The sequence below is a fragment of the Fimicolochytrium jonesii genome (genome assembly GCF_025526975.1).
Source record: "Fimicolochytrium jonesii strain JEL569 chromosome Unknown EV422scaffold_15, whole genome shotgun sequence".
NCBI classification, from domain to species: Eukaryota; Fungi; Chytridiomycota; class Chytridiomycetes; order Spizellomycetales; family Powellomycetaceae; genus Fimicolochytrium; species Fimicolochytrium jonesii.
Genome location: NW_026515682.1, coordinates 245,674 through 262,659, shown reverse-complemented (window position 1 = coordinate 262,659; position 16,986 = coordinate 245,674). Strand labels below are relative to the sequence as shown.

At 52.7% G+C, this 16,986-nt stretch overlaps 6 protein-coding genes across 6 annotated transcripts; 3 read left to right on the top strand and 3 right to left on the bottom strand.

Annotated features, from left to right (window-relative positions):
* The first annotated feature begins 164 nt into the window (after positions 1-164).
* EV422DRAFT_532683 (uncharacterized protein) lies at positions 165-7,029 on the top strand. The gene is made up of 12 exons (XM_053070553.1): positions 165-717; positions 775-1,395; positions 1,454-2,993; positions 3,051-3,124; positions 3,185-3,285; positions 3,348-3,436; positions 3,495-3,658; positions 3,714-3,788; positions 3,860-4,047; positions 4,116-4,206; positions 4,270-6,702; positions 6,764-7,029. The coding sequence occupies exons 1-12, from the start codon at positions 352-354 to the stop codon at positions 6,863-6,865; spliced, it is 5,844 nt and encodes a 1,947-aa protein (XP_052924714.1). The 5' UTR covers positions 165-351; the 3' UTR covers positions 6,866-7,029.
* On the bottom strand, positions 7,030-8,159 carry EV422DRAFT_532677 (uncharacterized protein). The gene is made up of 4 exons (XM_053070552.1): positions 7,810-8,159; positions 7,637-7,734; positions 7,300-7,569; positions 7,030-7,235 (listed from the first exon to the last, which is right to left on the bottom strand). The coding sequence occupies exons 1-4, from the start codon at positions 8,048-8,050 to the stop codon at positions 7,038-7,040; spliced, it is 807 nt and encodes a 268-aa protein (XP_052924713.1). The 5' UTR covers positions 8,051-8,159; the 3' UTR covers positions 7,030-7,037.
* Positions 8,160-8,194: 35 nt separating this feature from the next.
* EV422DRAFT_90707 (NECAP endocytosis associated 2) lies at positions 8,195-10,011 on the bottom strand. Its single transcript, XM_053074495.1, has 6 exons — positions 9,710-10,011; positions 9,570-9,602; positions 9,114-9,507; positions 8,992-9,046; positions 8,774-8,912; positions 8,195-8,702 (listed from the first exon to the last, which is right to left on the bottom strand). The coding sequence occupies exons 1-6, from the start codon at positions 9,763-9,765 to the stop codon at positions 8,564-8,566; spliced, it is 816 nt and encodes a 271-aa protein (XP_052924712.1). The 5' UTR covers positions 9,766-10,011; the 3' UTR covers positions 8,195-8,563.
* Position 10,012: 1 nt separating this feature from the next.
* Positions 10,013-11,260, top strand: EV422DRAFT_90748 (signal recognition particle receptor beta subunit-domain-containing protein). The gene is made up of 4 exons (XM_053074496.1): positions 10,013-10,258; positions 10,351-10,535; positions 10,603-10,874; positions 10,939-11,260. Exons 1-4 carry the CDS (start codon positions 10,135-10,137, stop codon positions 11,153-11,155), a joined length of 798 nt encoding a protein of 265 aa, XP_052924711.1. The 5' UTR covers positions 10,013-10,134; the 3' UTR covers positions 11,156-11,260.
* Positions 11,261-11,271: 11 nt separating this feature from the next.
* Positions 11,272-14,960, bottom strand: EV422DRAFT_532664 (MCM2/3/5 family-domain-containing protein). Its single transcript, XM_053070551.1, has 10 exons — positions 14,428-14,960; positions 13,341-14,359; positions 13,131-13,272; positions 12,924-13,065; positions 12,724-12,831; positions 12,370-12,654; positions 12,241-12,307; positions 12,079-12,173; positions 11,546-11,995; positions 11,272-11,482 (listed from the first exon to the last, which is right to left on the bottom strand). Exons 1-10 carry the CDS (start codon positions 14,664-14,666, stop codon positions 11,366-11,368), a joined length of 2,664 nt encoding a protein of 887 aa, XP_052924710.1. The 5' UTR covers positions 14,667-14,960; the 3' UTR covers positions 11,272-11,365.
* Positions 14,961-15,032: 72 nt separating this feature from the next.
* On the top strand, positions 15,033-16,748 carry EV422DRAFT_579102 (uncharacterized protein; the record flags this gene model as incomplete). Its single annotated transcript, XM_053073306.1, has 3 exons — positions 15,033-15,356; positions 15,562-16,035; positions 16,096-16,748. 3 exons carry the CDS (start codon positions 15,033-15,035, stop codon positions 16,468-16,470), a joined length of 1,173 nt encoding a protein of 390 aa, XP_052924709.1. The 3' UTR covers positions 16,471-16,748.
* Between the last annotated feature and the right edge of the window lie 238 nt (positions 16,749-16,986).

The window sequence follows — 16,986 nt, the reverse complement described above, 5'->3', positions numbered from 1 at the left end:
CTTGTAGATAAATCTACCAGGAAAATACTGCTCTGGCGACTGTGTGCTTTTAGGGTCGAATAACTGACATTGACAGGTTCCCAGGGCGGAGAGTTGTCCGAAACGTGGAAGACCGAATCCTTGGACACGCGACGCGACCAGATTACAGTATGCACACTCCTCGAACTTGCTCGAACTTCCATTTCACTTTCTCAACGCATAACTCAATGGGCATAAGTGAAAGGGAAGGCGAGGAACGGTCGCTGTAAGTAGGCGGGTGTCTTGCAATACTTGGCGAGCCCGACGTGCAATACGAAGAGCCAAGGTCTGAACTCCTCTGGCAACTGAATTGCTCGAAACGGGTTGCCGAAGATGACCGTCTCGTGGGAAAACATCACGGCGGAAGGTATTGCAAGATCACAACTGCGTAATAAAGGAAAGGTTTCGAAATTAAAACTCAGGATGCCGTCAGATCTATCTGTTTTTCACAAGGTTCTTTCTCTTGCCTTTCCACGGGATAGCTCGCTGCTGGAGTCGATAGACGAAGAGGGGAGGCACCCGGCGGAAAGGAGTAGTACCGATGTTTTCCGGGTGCTGCGAGCTCTGTCAGCGGTTTTTCCCAGCGTGGCGGATGCCGAATCGGCGGAGCGAAGAGACAGATACAGGCAGTTACTTTTGTCCATGGACAGGCGATATGTGGGCCGATCCTGGTGGGAAAAGTATCGACTGCTCCAGCAGGTTCGTTACGCTGCTGCCTAGCTTCAAGCAATCTATGCTCATACCCGGCGTTGGTAGATTGTGACTGGCCATAAAAATGAGCTTCAGAGTTCACTATACCCCGGGGAAACTTTTGTCGAGGCATCAACGTTAGCAAAGGCAGGACCGCCATCAGTTAGCCAGCCAGCACCGACGGAGGAAAGCTTCATAGCCCTATGCTCTTTTCATTCCACGGTCCATCATACATCGAATGAGAGAATGGCGGAGCATCAAGTCCTCGGCCACGCAGCTTTCCGCCCAGAGTTATCTCAACATGGTCCAAGACTACTTGATAGCAATGGACAGCAACATCCCTCTGCAATCCAAGTTACAGACTCCATCGCTGAAGTCAGCGCCATTCTACCTGAATTCTCAGAACGTCGAAGCTTGATTCCAAAGGTCGATATGTCCACGCAAGCTGAATTGGATGCAACCACCATGGTCGCGCCAGACCAGAGCGAAGAACTTGCCTCTCGTAAACAACGCGTGCAGGTGGTAAGATGTTTCTATGCCTGGATGGGATATAGCCGTGCACTCAGGAAGAGGAAAGCGGAGCTGGTGACGCAGTGGATGGTGGCCGTCAAACGATGGCAAACGTCACATCTTCAGAAAACTTTCCGCAAATGGCATGTGAGGTCAGAGGCTCTACGGGCGTTGAAGGTAAGCGATCAGAAGTGGATGGATATCTCTTCGCTGTATCTGACTAAAATGATCTCAGCATGAAAACGCCCGGCGAATCGCGACGTTAGCTATTCATGCATTTTCCGCTAATGTCAATTTCATTCATCGAGAGATACATGGTTTCCGGACCCTTCACGTCATGCGTGGGGCTTTTCGCCAATGGAAAGCAAAACAAGTATCGCTATATATGAAAAGATGTGAGAGCGCAATTGCGGAGTCGGTCATGGAACGGCGACGTGCCCGAGACATGGCGAAAATGGCCTTACAGTGCTGGCACCAGCTAACGAAGAAGAAAGCAGTGCTACGAACGTTTTCGGAAGTTGCGGAGCAGATGGTGCGCTTGAAGAGAGTGGAGGTCTTTTTTCGAAAGTGGGAACATATGACCACAAACGTCAGACGGGCAAAGGCCTTTGATGCGATGTGCAGGCACAACCGAGCGGCTATTTGCCTAAACGGATGGCGTCGGTTGACGCGTAGGATTCTTGGGGCGCAAGAAAGCGCACGCCTTCTTAAGTCTCGGCTGCATCGGGATCGCCTTCGACACGTTTTCGAGTACTGGACCGATCGGACAGAAAACAGGCTGAAACACCGTGATAAAATCGAGACATCACTATCATGGAAGCGAAAGCACACGTTAGTGAAATGCTTTCATGCATGGAAGTGGTGGCACGATTTGGAGGGCCGATGCCGACAGAAGGAAAAAGAGAACCGCATGGGAGAGCTCAGAAGGGTCTGGGCGATATGGGTCAGCGAAAGAAGCAAAGCAGCGCAAGAGAGGGAAAAAGCGAACAAACACCTTTTGCGGCGTGCAACCTCACACTGGAGGGAAACCACGGTTCACAATAAAGCACTCCGGGTCAATCACGAAGTGTTCAGGACGGAGCTTCAACAAAGGCAAATGCGCGCGGTCCTAGGGAGGTGGCGGGCTGCAAATGCGCAACAAAAGGCATTTAGACGGACATGTAAGAACCTTCTCGCAGAAAGGAGGCGGAATGTGCTGAAATACGCAATGCATGTCTGGAATGTCGCATATTTGCATCAACAGACTTTAACGACAAAGCTGAAAGAGCACGAATCTCGGCACAGGCACTCCCGACTTGCGAGGCACTTACGTTTGTGGCGCGTTGCATGTGCTTATCGATTGGTTCAACAATCTCGTCGGTACCGGATCGTACAACAATCTTTTCATGCTTGGCATCAACGGCATATGTATGTCTCTGGCGATCTTGAAGACCGCCTTCAGAGCTTCAGCAGGTCTCGCCTTCAGCAGACACGTGCCAACACTTTGATGACATGGATAGATCGCTACCGAAATGCTATCCATCGGTCTGATGTGGCACATCGCAAGCTGTTAACAGACATGGTCACCAAAGCTTTTGTGCGGTGGCGCGATCGCTCTCTCTATGAGAACCAAAGGCATTTGGTTGCCATGGAGTATTGGTCCTGTTCAGTGTTGGGAACGGTCATTCGTACCTGGCAGGCCAGTGCGAAAGCAAAGATCCAGCATCGCATCACAACTGTCATGGAGAAGCTACAGGCGAAGCGCGATCAACGTCTTTTGCGGCAATGTTTGAAAGGTGGGCGATTGCACTGAAAATAATCCCTTTTGAAATGAGCTTGACATCGGTTCCTAGGCTTTCGAGTCATCCAAGCGCAGCGGAAGGAGGCGCGAGATCTTTGCTTCGGGTTCAAGCAACGGGCGCGGCAGGTACGATTTTCTCAGCTAGCCTCGCATAGCCATCAAAGTGCTAACAGATGGCGATGACAGGTGCAAAAGAGGCTACTACTCCAGCACTGGCGAAGTCGATATAAGTATGTGCGCAACATGGCAACAGTTGCGACTTCTGGACACGATCACCTTTTGATGAGGTACTAGGCTGGTTATTGAGCTGTTCGGCAGTAGAGTGCGAGCTGATCTCATCTGTTCTAAGCAAGGTCTATTGGGTGTGGATATCGAAATGGAGGAGACGACAACGAGTTTTGCGAGCTTGTCGCTCGTTAGTATGGAGCTTTGAAAAAGGTGAGTATGTGAGATTCACGGCAGAAAGATGGCGATGGGGACTAAAGTCACCGTACAGTGTTCCTACACCGTCTCTTGACCGAGTGGCAAGTTGTCGCGGAGAGACAAGGAATCCTCCGGGGACGGGCAGCCAAATTCACCGTTCGGCTCGACCTGAAGAAACTGGAGATAGTATTGTCTACGTGGCGCCTAGCTCTCCGCTTCAAGAACTTGCAAAGATTGGTAAGGATGGGGCTGCTATACCCAATTCGCAGCTCGGTGCTAACATTCTTTACAGGAGCTTGTGATAGCGCAGTTGCGTACAATACAGAGCAAGACCGCGTCGCTAAAATGCTGGAAATACAAGTTCAATGTAATTCACCATCCATGCCCAAGGCTGGTCCAATCTGCAATATCAGGGCTGATATCACTTTCAATTATCAGGAATTACGGGCGGAACGGGCCCACCGACAAAAGTTTTGTAAACGGTATTTCCTGAGATGGCAGGATCACTGGTGGAATGCCTTGCACGATCGTCTAGCGACGAGGCTCCATCAGCAGCGCTGCCTGGGAACGATATTCCGAATGTGGATTTGGAAGACATGGGCAGGTCTTGCTCCTGATGCTATTGTGTATGATCACTTTTCACGGTCTCCCGTCTTAGCGCTTCTTGAGCTGACGCTAACCGGCTCTTCATTAGACTGCTCCAGCTGGAATGTCACGAGCCCGACAACGGGTTGCTGTCCCTGACGAACCAAACAGCCCTGCGATCCAGGTTTGTTACAACCAAGGTGAGCGGAAGCTATCAGCGACAAGGTATGCGTCTGAAAACACGAACTCATTGTGCCTTTGAGATACCCGAGCAGCTTGGAATCTTTCAGAGAATGGGTGCCATGGGCAGAATCTTGTCCATGACCGAGGTCCACACGCCGATATACGCAGATCACCCAGAACATATCGCCGAAGGTGATGGGGAATTCACAAAGTGGCGGGCTCTGATCGCACAACTTCGTGAAACGACAAGAAGCCGGCGGGCCGATTATGCCAGCGCCGACGCTGCATATCGAGCTAAGCTTATGATGAATACGCTAGCTTACTGGCATCATTCACAGAAAGCCACTAAGCTCTACCGATTGATGGCAGCTCCACTCACGGCACGCCATGAAGCGTTGACGATGCAGGCTTCGTTCCAAGCCTGGTCGTATTCGTTATATTGCGCGCAACAGCGCGACATCCAAGCACATCGAGCTCATCTATTCTATGCGACACGGAATGCTTTTGGACAGTGGACGCGTGCGTTGCAACGAGCCAGGGAAGCCGAGGACAGAGCACGCTCAGCAGCACTTTACGTGTGTACCATACAAAGCTGGAGAACGTGGCGTCGCCAGTATTTGGTGAAGAGGGAGGAGCAAATCCGGAAGATGCACGAAGACCTGGCCGTCGATCATCAACGAGTTACGCTTATGCGCCGTACATTCGATGCCCTCCATAACATCTACATTGCACACCACCGCCTACGAGTGCTGGCTACTCGACAGTTCGACATTCGCTGCTTGAGGAGAACTTTCGAGCATTGGAAAGATCAGGCCAGCATTTTGAGCTTACGGAAACGGATTGAACGGCAAATAGCAGTTGCCTATAACATAAACGTAACGAAACGGGCGTTCTGCCGATGGACGCTGCTGACGGCTCAGGCAACTGCTTGTCGATTGTTGAAGAGGCGTTTGAACATCAGGACCGTCATAGAGCTGTTCCAAGTATGGAAACAGAAAAGCAAAAAGAAGCACAACCTACGCAGGAAAGCGGAGGCGCTTAGGAACTTGAAAATCATTGTAACCGAACACAAGTACACGAGACTTTTCAAAGCCTGGCGGGCTGTGGTCGTCAAACAGAGCGACATACGAAGAGCCGAGGGAGCCTTTAGTGCTCGGATGAGAGAAAGACACCAGCTTCAATTCGATATTATTCCAACGGAGCCACTTCTCGTCACGACTATGAGGGCAAGAACGATGGTGCAGTCATGGCGAAAATGGACTGATGCACTTCGGAATGCGAAGGCAAGGCGGTTCGCTTTGGAAAAGCTGCTGCATCATTGCTGGCAAGGATGGAGAGCCTGGCATCTTGATCGGAGGAGTGAGCGGGAAGAAGGAAAGAATACAGTGCTGGCATCATTGGCGAAACAAAAACTTCGACAATCTTGGCATCTATGGGTCACGCGTGTGAAACATCGCCAGGAAAGGCGAGAGCAGCTCCTGCGGGTGCACCAGAAATCCGTTCGGAAAATTCGGCTTCCTGCGTATTTCGACAAATGGTGGCGTCGCACGGCAACAGTCGCTCTGAATACCCGAAGCGCTATCCAGTTTGATCAAGGGAATGTGATGGGTACCGCGATCGCACGTTGGCAGCAGGCTGCTGCAAAGCAAAACAGTCGTCGAACAAAGAACCTCCGGGATAAAGAACTTGAAAAGGTCGCGGTGTATATGGATCGCAAAGCTACAAGAAGGCGAGTCTTTCATCTCTGGGCCACTGTCTTTCGTGCTCGTCGTTCCGCACGTGTACAGGCGGCTGCATCCTCCCGGATACAACCGGCGTCAGCCCCCTCGTCTTCCCGACCTTCTCGTCCTTCCGCGATCCAACCCACTTTATCCGCGCGATCTCCCAGTCCCACGAAGGCCATTTCCGGAACACCGGTCCTTAGTGCTCGGCCGTCTTCAGTTCAGCCCTCAAACATCAGGTCTGTGAGCCTGTCAAAGCACAGCGATGGGGTTGTAATGCGGGAGGTTCATAGCGGCGGTCCAGCATCTGTGGCACAACATCGAGTATCAACGGCGCAACAGCGAGTTGCAACGACCCAACAGCAGGCGTCAGCAACGCATCACCGAGTGACAACAACGCAGCAGCGAGTGACAACGTCGGAGCAGCGAGTTTCAGCGACGCAGCAGCGAGTGTCAGCAACGCAGCAGCGAGATTCAAAAACGCAGCCGCGAGTTTCAATCACTCAGCAGGCACCAACGACACAATCGCGACTCATAACCACACAAGCGCGACCGTCAACGACACAACTGCGAGTTTCCACAGCACAAGAGCGACGATCAACGGCTCAACCAGGATCGTCGACGCTTCCACCCGAAGCACCTAAGCCTGTCAAGAAAAAGTTGGACGCTGAAGGTTATGCGCATATGCTCAGGCAAGCCGACGCGTTTCTATCGAAACGAATGCGAAAGTGGGCCTGGAATCGTTGGCAGCACCGAAACAAGATGCGGAACTTTGAGTATCAACGCAAAATGGTATGATTTGCGCTGTCGCCATTCTCTGGCGACCTGCCTACTGACCCTTTAACGCGCTTAGATCTTCGCTGCGACATGGGCTCAGAAGATGCTTAAACGTAGACTGATTCTCGCATGGGCGCAAAGTTGCCGGCAGTACAGAGTTGCTGCGATTGAGGATTGACTTGATGGGCCCACAGCTGTGAGGCAGTATACTCCGGGCTTTTGCAATGGAAGCCATGCCATAAGGCAATCCACTCAGGCCATCCCGCATATGTATATATCATTTCGAGGCCCCGAGCGAGAGCATCCACCTCTAAATACAACCTGGGAGGAAATACCGTCCATCGCACATCTTAAAACACTAATGTCTGTTGCGCGGGCCACACCAGCTCCGACTCGAGCACCGGATTCAAATGGTTCGCAAACAACTCAAGCCATTCATCGATACCCATAACTTTGTTCGATGTCGCGATCCGCTCCAGTACTGAAGCGCGTGGCAGGAGGTCCTGGAAGTGCGTGCCGACATCGTCCAATGCCGTTTTGAGGTCGGCCTATGTGATGATATGCTTGAGTGTTCGTAGGGGTTCGCGTGGTTCCCCTACCTATTTATCGTACCTTGGTCAACGTGCCAAGCTTCCCACCAATACCACACAATCCCACACAAACACCCGCAATGACAGCCGCATCAACCGGATCCTCCGCATCTGGATCCATCGGGCCGGTACTCTTTGCCTCGTTGTTCCTGGACGCCCAGAACGGGTACGCTCGATTGGGGATATCGTCCTGGATCATCAGTACCTTGACGTTTGTGGTGATTGAGGAGATTGGGGAGGATGAGGAGCGGTGCAGGTCTCGGAGGACTGTGTAGATTACTTTTGATGTGGCCTATGATTGAAGGGAAAACATCAGAGGAGATTCTGCGGGAAACGGGGGGGTTTACGGAGGATCTCACCTCCAGTACTTGCACCCATGTAGTGTCCAGCACCACTAAAAGGCCTGTGATCAGATCCGTTTCATTCTGGATCTGCTTGAAGAACTTTTGATAGTGCGCTACGAATTTGGATGGCAAACAAGTCAGTTGGAGAGCTTCCGTCCGCGCGTACCAGAAGACAACACGTACAGTACCTCCGATCTCAGACTTTTCAGCCCCCTCCGCGACACTCCCACAGAAAGTCACTCGATACAGCATGGTAGTCTTTCCCGTCCTCGCCAGGCCGTCTCGCACCACATCCAAAAGACTTGTTCGTTTCTCTTCAATGTGAGCTACGGCATTGTTGGGCCCGGGCTCTGCGCCTCCGCCCGCGGAAGCGTCAAAGTCGAGGGGGTGGGCGGCGGGCGCTGCTACTGTTGCGCGATGGTAGGACATGGCTTGCGGCTATAGAGGTGCTGTGCGAAAAAAAGGCTGCAAACCCAACTGCGAGAAATGTGTGTGCGCACGGACTGACAGTTGACGGCAAGTCGCGCTTTGACGTAAGCAGCGGCAAGCCGTCAATTCTCGGTAGCTGGCCTCTCACAGCAGCTTCCCATCGCAATAAGGTCCTCTGGTGGGTTTCACGCCAAGAGTGACTTGTATGTTCCCTTTGGACGGCGAGGTCGGTTGCATTGCTTCTCACTCCGTACAGGCTCCCTGGACTTTGCACCAGTTTTGCTCCTGAATGAGTCCCAAAATCGATTGCTTACGTAGGGAAACTACACTACTGGTCTATTTGCTGCCCCACTTGCACAATCACCACCAACGCCCCAATGGCATCCTGTCCCTCTAGTAATCCGCCTTGATACATGCGTCGCACGCACGCGAGAACGTTGGATGGAAACGAGCATTGTGGGTTCCAGCAGCTTCCACACAACAATGCCTTCATTGCCCGCTCAACGCACTGATTCAAAATGTTGTCCAAGACGTGGGCACAGATCCCGATGATGCGCTCGGCTTCGTCTGTTCCTGCTGCTGTTGTGACGTGTTTGGCCACGCCGTATCGAAAAGAGGCGGAGCTTGAGATGAGCTCGGCTGTGGTTGTGAACTGCGGAACAGGTAGGTAGAGATCAGCACAAATGAGGGCGCACGTTCTCACACGCATGATTATTTCCAAACCTTGCGCCAAATCCAACGAAATCTGCCCATTCGTTGTTCTGCTGAGGCTGTGATGCAGGCGTGCCGAAAGCTGATGCGGTACTATTTGATGGCGCTTCGGTCCTCTTTGATTGTGCTGATGGTGGGGGTGGCAAGAATGCTAAATGAAAGGGAACATCATGGCGTTCAATTGCCCACATTCACTAACGCCTACGACCGGATCGCAGAGTTTAACTTACGAAGGGAAGGATTTGTCCGTTGCTCCTGCGGCCGCGAGACAGACTTCGCTGATGACTAGATGGTTTGATAGTGAGTACTTTTCCACACCATACAAAGGGCCATGCAGACGCCCGTAACATACATTCCCTATGTTGATGGATATTGTCTGCCCCTCTTTCAAGCTATAGTCGACCTTCGGACCTTCCACAACACGTGCCGCTGAAGGCGTCGAATCCCTCTTCAGCCTCGAAGAAAAATCCTGCAACGCAACATTGAAATCGAAAGCCCAGCCCCGTTCCGGGAACCCTAGGCCAACGAATGCATGCTGCTTGCTGGCAGGATCCACAATCCTCAGGACAAAGTAGCGCGACGAGTCGTTCACGGACTCGACCGTCTGCCCTGCGGGGTCATAGGGTGCTATTGCGAACAGCTCCCCTGTATTGCTATCCTCAAGGCGAATGGTCGCTTTGGTGGCTGTTGCTGTGATGCGCAGCCGCCCGGACCACAGATGTTGCGTCTCATCCCAATCTGAAGCTCTGTCAGAGTGAAGCGATTAAAATCTTAGGCAGTGCGGGAACGTGGGAGTACTCTTTCATACCTGTACCCACGGGAAGTCTGTCGCGGCGGAACTCTATAGCACGCGAAGTATCCGTTTGATCAGTATGGCCCAGTCGTTTTGTGAGGATGCCGAGACTACCAGCTCCTTCTAGGGAGGGGGGCTCATTCCCTTGACTGTACCTATAAACCATGACCTCCTTTATCACTAGCAATACGCTTTCATAGTCGTCCGCCATCTTGGCCTTGCTGTCTCCGAGGTGAAGTTATGGTAGTGCGCAGTGTATGCGCCGACGATGTTGCTGTAGCAGATACGGAGCAGTTGCCACGTCCGTCGTAGAGGCAATATGACGTTATATTTGAGTGGGTGAGTGCACCACTGCAACTTGGCACGACGTGGTGAAGAAGCGTTGGGAAATAGTTGGGAAAGCTGGAAAGAGAGTGGAAAGAGAGTGGAAAGAGAGACGAGAAGCGCGTCGAGGCTCGTCACGGCGCTCAACTTCAAAAGTCCTGCGGCCGTTCGCCCATTTCGCTGGCTGCATCAGCCAGAGGACCACCCCGACGAACGATACTTGCGATAGCGCCAGCGTAACAAAATACCTCCCGAGATGGCAGGCGACAACACTGTCGGCGCGCTCACGGCCAAGCTGCCTGCGTGGCTCACCGACTACGTCAAAGACGATCAACTCGCACTAGTGGCGCTTGTCTCCACAGCTATTCTTATTGTCCTGAGTTAGTGCTTTTTGGCTAGTACGGCTCTTTCGAGAGTTCTCTGTCTTATACTGGCCAAGAGCTGACATGTTCTCCTTTATCCCATCACGCAGCATTCTACTTCCTATTCAAAAAGACACGAGGACCGACGCGGGACACGGTGTTGATAGCGGGCGTATCTGGCGCGGGAAAGACGGTCTTGTACACACAACTACGATATGGGAAGACAGTTGAGACGCATACGTCTATGGAAAAGAATGAAGGGCGATTCGTCCCGTTTGGGTATGCCAGGAAGGACGTATGTTCAACAACGAGAGCAGGACCGTTCCCATGTAGCAGAACTTGGCTAAGCTTAACCTCCACAGGCCCGCCCAATCCACATCGTCGACCTCCCAGGCCACGAAAAGCTGCGATACCAGTATACAGAGCACGCCAGTTTGACCGGCAGAGTCATCTTTGTGATAGACAGCACGACGATCGCGAGGGAGATCCGATCAGTGGCCGAGTACCTTTATGACATTCTCGCGAATCGGTTTACGCAACATCACGAAATCCCGATCCTGATGGTGTGCAATAAGAGCGATTTGTTGATGGCGTTGAAGCCGGAGAGGATTCAGGCGCTTTTGGAGGCTGAGATGTAAGTCGGCACCGTCTTTCACCGGCATATCCATTGGCTACGTATTGATGCGGTTCGTCTGCAGCGACCGATTGCGCGCAACAAGAGCAGCCGAAGTACAGAGCCAGGGCGATGAGAACGATCATGACCACGAACATATCGGTCGGGAAAACGAGGCGTTCAAATTCGAGCACCTACCAAACCCGATCTCGTGGGAGGCCTGCAGCCTCATTGTCGACGGGGTGGCACAGGAGGGTGGCCCACAAGCCGTGCAGGCTTTCCTTAGGCAGCTCGTTAGGTAGTGGATCTGGTTAGGGGAGTCTTTCATGAAGTAGGCCAACGATGCGCATGTGATTGCGGGCACGCTTCAGTCAGATCTTGATTACGCCGTAAGCATACGCGCATATATATATATAAGCTCCGCATCAATTATGTACAAAATAATCATGCCCGCATCAAAGGAAAAGCATCCGAGCAAAAACGTTTCGACCACCGCCAGTCTTCAATCCCACCTAATCGTCAAACACATAGTTCGGTTGAATCACCATGATAGGGTCCTCGTCCATCATCGTCTCATCCGTGCCTTCATCCAGTCGACTTTGGTCATGGATCTCGAGAAGGATGTGTTCCTGCATTTCAACGTGTGAGCGAACCCGTCTGCTCCAAGAAAAGAACAGTCCACGCGTCCTCACCTTCTGCACAAGCCGCGACAAAATACTCTTGAACATCTTCTTGTGATACTGATACTGCTCCTCCGTCTCAATGAGGTTATCCTCCTCCTGCGTACTTATGTAATGATCAATCAACTCCGACTTCTTGACTCCCGGAATCTCCGACGCCGTCTCCGCTTGACGCTTGCGGATGTACAGCAACACCGACTGCACGATCCGTTGGTAGTCCTCCGAAGACAACTTGATGGTCTGTCGTTGCCGCGACGAGGAGTTGGTTTGGGAATCGCCCAGGTTGGTGGAGTTGACGGGTTGGTCCACGTCCATGCTGTTCGGGTCGTGCTGCTGGCCGACTTCGGCGGCGCGAGTGACGTTCTCTGGTTCGTCTTCGTCGATTTCGACTCGGTCTTGCTCGACGTGGACGATGGATGTGCGGAGAATGTGGGCAGCTTCGCGGACGTGATCAGTCGTGATCTAGAAGAGGTAAGTTAGATTCCCCTTACTCATATCACTCCTTCCAGCTGCAACGAACGGGATAACACAAACGCCAGTCGTACCTCTTTGCTGCAGTGGAGCTTGGCAAGCGCTTCCGACAAACGAATCATGGACTCGAGCTGACGGACGGTGATACGGTAGGATACACGGTTCACCCCTACGAGTTATATGTTGATTAGCATTCACCAACCTACGACAAAATACATTTGCGGCACAAGACTTACCCGATGCATCCTTTTGCCGCAAGTTCCTGTACTGGTACACCAGGTACGACCGTGCCTCACTCGTCATCTGAAAGGACAGAGCGTTGAGATCCATCTCAATCGGTCTCCTAAACTCCACAAGCACCATACCTGTGGCCTCAAAGCCCTCGCATATTTCAAATATCGCATCAACTCCTCAACTGTATAGTCCGGCTGCACACCCTCATCACGATGACGATGGAAGTTAACGATATGGCGTGCAATGTTCCAGTCGGTGATCTCGTTGCACTCGTCCAGCAGGACAAAGAAGATATCGAAACGGGACATGATGGGCGCAGACATGTTTATGTTTTGTCTGAGAGTGAGCTTTCTGTCGTAGCGCCCGTGGACTGGGTTGGCGGCAGCTAGGATGGACGTTCGCGCATTCAGGGTTGCCTGGAACGGGGATACTGTTATTTTCTGCCGCAGAAACCAGTTGCACGCCTGAAAAAAAAATGGTCGTACCTGGATTCCAGCCTTTGCGATACTGATAGTCTGCTGTTCCATAGCTTCGTGGATCGCGACTTGATCGGTAATGTCCATCTTGTCAAACTCATCAATGCAACAGATACCCTGCCGACGATGCAAGATGTCAGTCTGGGAACGTCGCTTTCCATCGGCAGCACATCGATGAAACGATAGGGAGAGAAAACTCTAGAACTCACGTTATCGGCCAGCATGAGAGCTCCCGCCTCGATGGTGAATTCGCCGGTCTCCTCATCCTTCACAACACTGGCGGTCAGACCGGCGGCACTGGATGCCTTTCCTGATGTGTAGATCGCGCGAGGCATCAAGTTCGCCACATATCTATCGGGTTTTATACAAGGTAAGGATTTGCCAGACGGACACCAGAAAACTCACTTCGTACGTACTTTAGGAATTGAGACTTGGCTGTACTAGGGTCTCCAACAATGCATACGTTCACATCTCCACGGAGATGAATGCCTTCTGGGGTGACCTTGTGCACGCCGCCCAGCAGCTGTAGCAAGATCCCTTTCTTGATATCCTCGTGACCTAAGGAAAGTAAGACGCATTAGGTCTGAAGTACATCATGCACGAGCCAGACAGATTGAGGTACGTACCGAAGATGTGCGGCGCAACGCTGTTGACAATCTTCTGATAAAGCAGTTTGTCCTCCCGCATCCGCTCCAGATGCGCGAGATCCTCATCCGTAAACTGCCTGCGGACAGCCTGCTCGGCATTCTCCGAGTCAAGCAGATCATGAAGTGCGCTCAACGAGTTCTTGATCTCCGCAGGGCGTACAAAGGCTCCCAGGAACGTCATCTTGTACGTGAGGTCGCGCACACCGAGGGCCTTCAATCCCGTCACGCCCTCCTGTCCGAATCCGTCCCGGCCTCTTCCGCCAGCGTCCATCCGTTGGGCTTCCATCTTGTTGCCGATGAGCTGCCCAACATCAGGCACGACGATGGGTGTGCCTGTGACGATGATCTTGTCACCAGCCTTCGCCCTCTCGACCGCCTCGTTGCGCAGAATCACGTCGATACTGCGAGGCATGGCTCCGCTAGGCACTTCGTTGGAGTTTTCTTGTAAGCGAACTTTTTGCCAGTCGGCGAATTTGCTTTGGTCGACGAGGAGTTGGAAACTGCTTGTGTTGCCGCAGTTCACGTTGTAGCACGTTGTGGGCTCGGTGTACTTGAATTCTTGCTCAACGTCCTTAATCAAGGAGTAGCAGTCGCCGCACCGGAACGTTCCGAACAGGAGTTCCGGCCTCACTTCGGACGTCCGCGTAACCGTTCCAGACAAAGCGACCAATTGCCCGAGAGTGCTCATCTTCAGCTCCCTCAACCGCTTGACATATGGAGTTCCGTACCATCCGATCCAGAATTCTCGGACAACACCCGCATCAGTCGCAAAATCGCCCACTTTGATGTTGAGGTACTCTGGATCGTATTTCCGGACTACATTCTGTACTGCTTTTCGCAGGTAAGGCTCCATCCGGTAAAACTCGTTCTGAATCGTTTGCGCAAGAGGTTCGTTCATGACAACGACGTTGGCGAAATCAACGTATACGGTGGTAATTGCGGCTTTAGAAAGGTATTTGATTTGTTCGATGTACGGGAATCCGCCGTCTTCCGAATATCTGCGACATGAGAGCGAGTAAGGAAACTTGGACGAGGACGTCAAAGGACCGGGGTAATCTGAACTTACTCTTCTAAGAACGTTTCAAACTCAACCCTGAGAGCTTCAGCCAGTGCGTCGACGACTCGCGGGATATCGTCGTTCAGCTTATTCAGTTGCAGGGCATTGGGCAACCGTGCTCTTTGCGGTTGCGTTCCCATGTCCCCGTCGGTCTGTAGGCCACTGGTAGGGCCTGCTCCGACCATCCCACCAACTCCTTGCGAGAGGTGCAGGTCGGAAAACTGGCTTGTGAGGTGCTCAGAAGCCATTGCGCTTGCCGAGACGAATCGATGGCCTTATAGCTTTGATAGGGTCGGATCGTATAGACAGGTCGAGGTCGAGTCTCGATAAGGCTGTCCAAGAACGGCTTGAGGTTGTAATAAGAGGCTTGCACAGCAAGTTTTCGACGCTCTCTCTGATGTCGGTGCACTGGGGTTGTTGCGAAACGGAAGCTTCTGGCAGGAGAAATGGGTCTTTCTCCGGACAAGGCCGTTCGCACAGTTTTCCCGTTCGGACACCGCGTTCGGCTGCGTTCGGACATGCCCCTGAACGGCAAGCTCGCCTAGCTCGCTTTGTTCGTCCGTGGATTGAGGGCTCACCGCTTCTGACTCTGGATGCGCTTCCGCCGTGCTGCAATGGTTCGTGGCCACATCGGGATTCTAAGGGAACTATGGACGAAGCCGGCCGCGCCTACCTTGTGGGGTTGTTTGGAGGACACCTGGATTGCCGACCTGGAATGTGCGCTCCGCAATCCCGCCCATGCCCTTCAACCGCCAGCCACCACAATGGAGGCCGTCTGGGATCTTGCAAACGCGCTTGACGCTAGCAAGCCGCAGTCACTATGGGAGGCCGCTCATTCTGCCGGGGAACTGGCTTCGATCCACTTTCTGCAAGCTCACGATGTTCCGCGGCCTCCCCTTTCTCCTCGTTACTGCGGGCCAAAGCATCTTGTGCCGTGGGTGCGTTCCGCGCTGCATGGCTTCCGCCTGGAACTCCAAGATGTGACCGCCGCACACGCTCATGGCGGTCTTTTACACTTCACACTGGCTAGGGCACAATCGACCGCTCTCCTGGACAAAGTTCTTTGAGCATGTTTTCACTACAGACGACGAATTTACTGGTCCCGAAGATTACCCTGTGATTCTGAAAAGTTTCCTCGTACAGGCTTGTTCCATCCCGCCCGTATCGCAGTGTCCGATCGATGTCTTGACCGCGCTTCTCAAACACAAGGCGCCTGACACGATCTGTCCGCCGTTTGTCCTTGAAGGCATCGAAATCGCCCCGCCGTCCATGAACTTTCTCGACATCCTGGTACTTCCGTTCTGGACTCCCTCGGTCGCCGCCTTCTCCATTCAGCAAGCTTTCGATGAATGCGTTCGTCTCGCGTGGGACGAACATGCGTATCGGCGATGGGAACACAATTTCGGTATTGATCAGGGCGACGTCACAAACCAGAGGTCGGTACACAGGTTTGAGATGGAGCGCCGCCTCAACGCGCTTAACCGCTTTGTCCGCGACGCTCTTGAAGCACGGCTGGAAGTCAAGTCTCCCAGTAGCATTGTTTTGCCAAGGCTGGCCCGGAAAACGCGTTTCGTGGTCGACCTGCAGCTGAGGTCCGTTCTTGCTGCTCTGTTGAGCGTGGGCGAGACCCTGCGCGATGATCCGATCTCCTTCCGCCGGTGGATCATGCGGTAGCAGCGTGCAGAGGCGGGTGGGTGGAATTCGTACACGGCAAAGCTCTGGGTCAGCAATATACTGGAGCTCGGGTTTGACGTGGATAAGATAACAGCGAACTACCGCCCCTGGTTTGAACACCACGGTGTCCCCGTCGCCTTATTGGCCAAGCACGGCTCGGCATGGGCCACCGAGCTTCTGAACGGGGCCGACCCCGAAACCATGCTGAACCCACCTCGTCCTCCCAATTACACGACCTTGGGTATGTTCATGCAGTTTTCGGGCGTTCTCCCGGTTGACAACCACATCACGAAACCTCTGGATAGGGTTCCATCAAATGAACCTGTGGACGATGATTCTGACTCCGAACCACCTCCGCCCGACGAATATGATGACTGAACGGTTCTGTTTTCAATGGCATGGTGTTGAGTTTTTACTTCCCGGAGGACGCCAACCGCGTGTGCAATGAATGATTCTTGTTCCGTCAGCCTTGACGGCCCCTAAGGGGATGACACCCTTTTTGACTGCGTCGCTTGCACCCGTTTTTTTTTCCGCGCCTGCTTATGCGCACTTGCTCGCGCTAATTTACCCCGACCTGAAGGCTCAACAGGCAATGTGCCCACTTGTTTGCGCGAAGTCTTGTTGTCATGGACAATGCAAGCCAAGATACTTACGCCTCCTTCTAAGTTGATGCGGCATTTCCAAGCTGATCAATCCCAGGACGGGCACGGCACATTTTCAGCTTGATGGACTTTGAATTTCGGAATGAATCAGTCTAATCAGCCATCTCTATAGATGAATATCCATATCGATACTGCAGAGTAAGTACCTGAGGGAGGAGAAGGGGACAATGGACCACTGTCTCCTTTTTCGGACACGCAGAGCTTCGCGTTCGGACATGACAGATATGCCTTC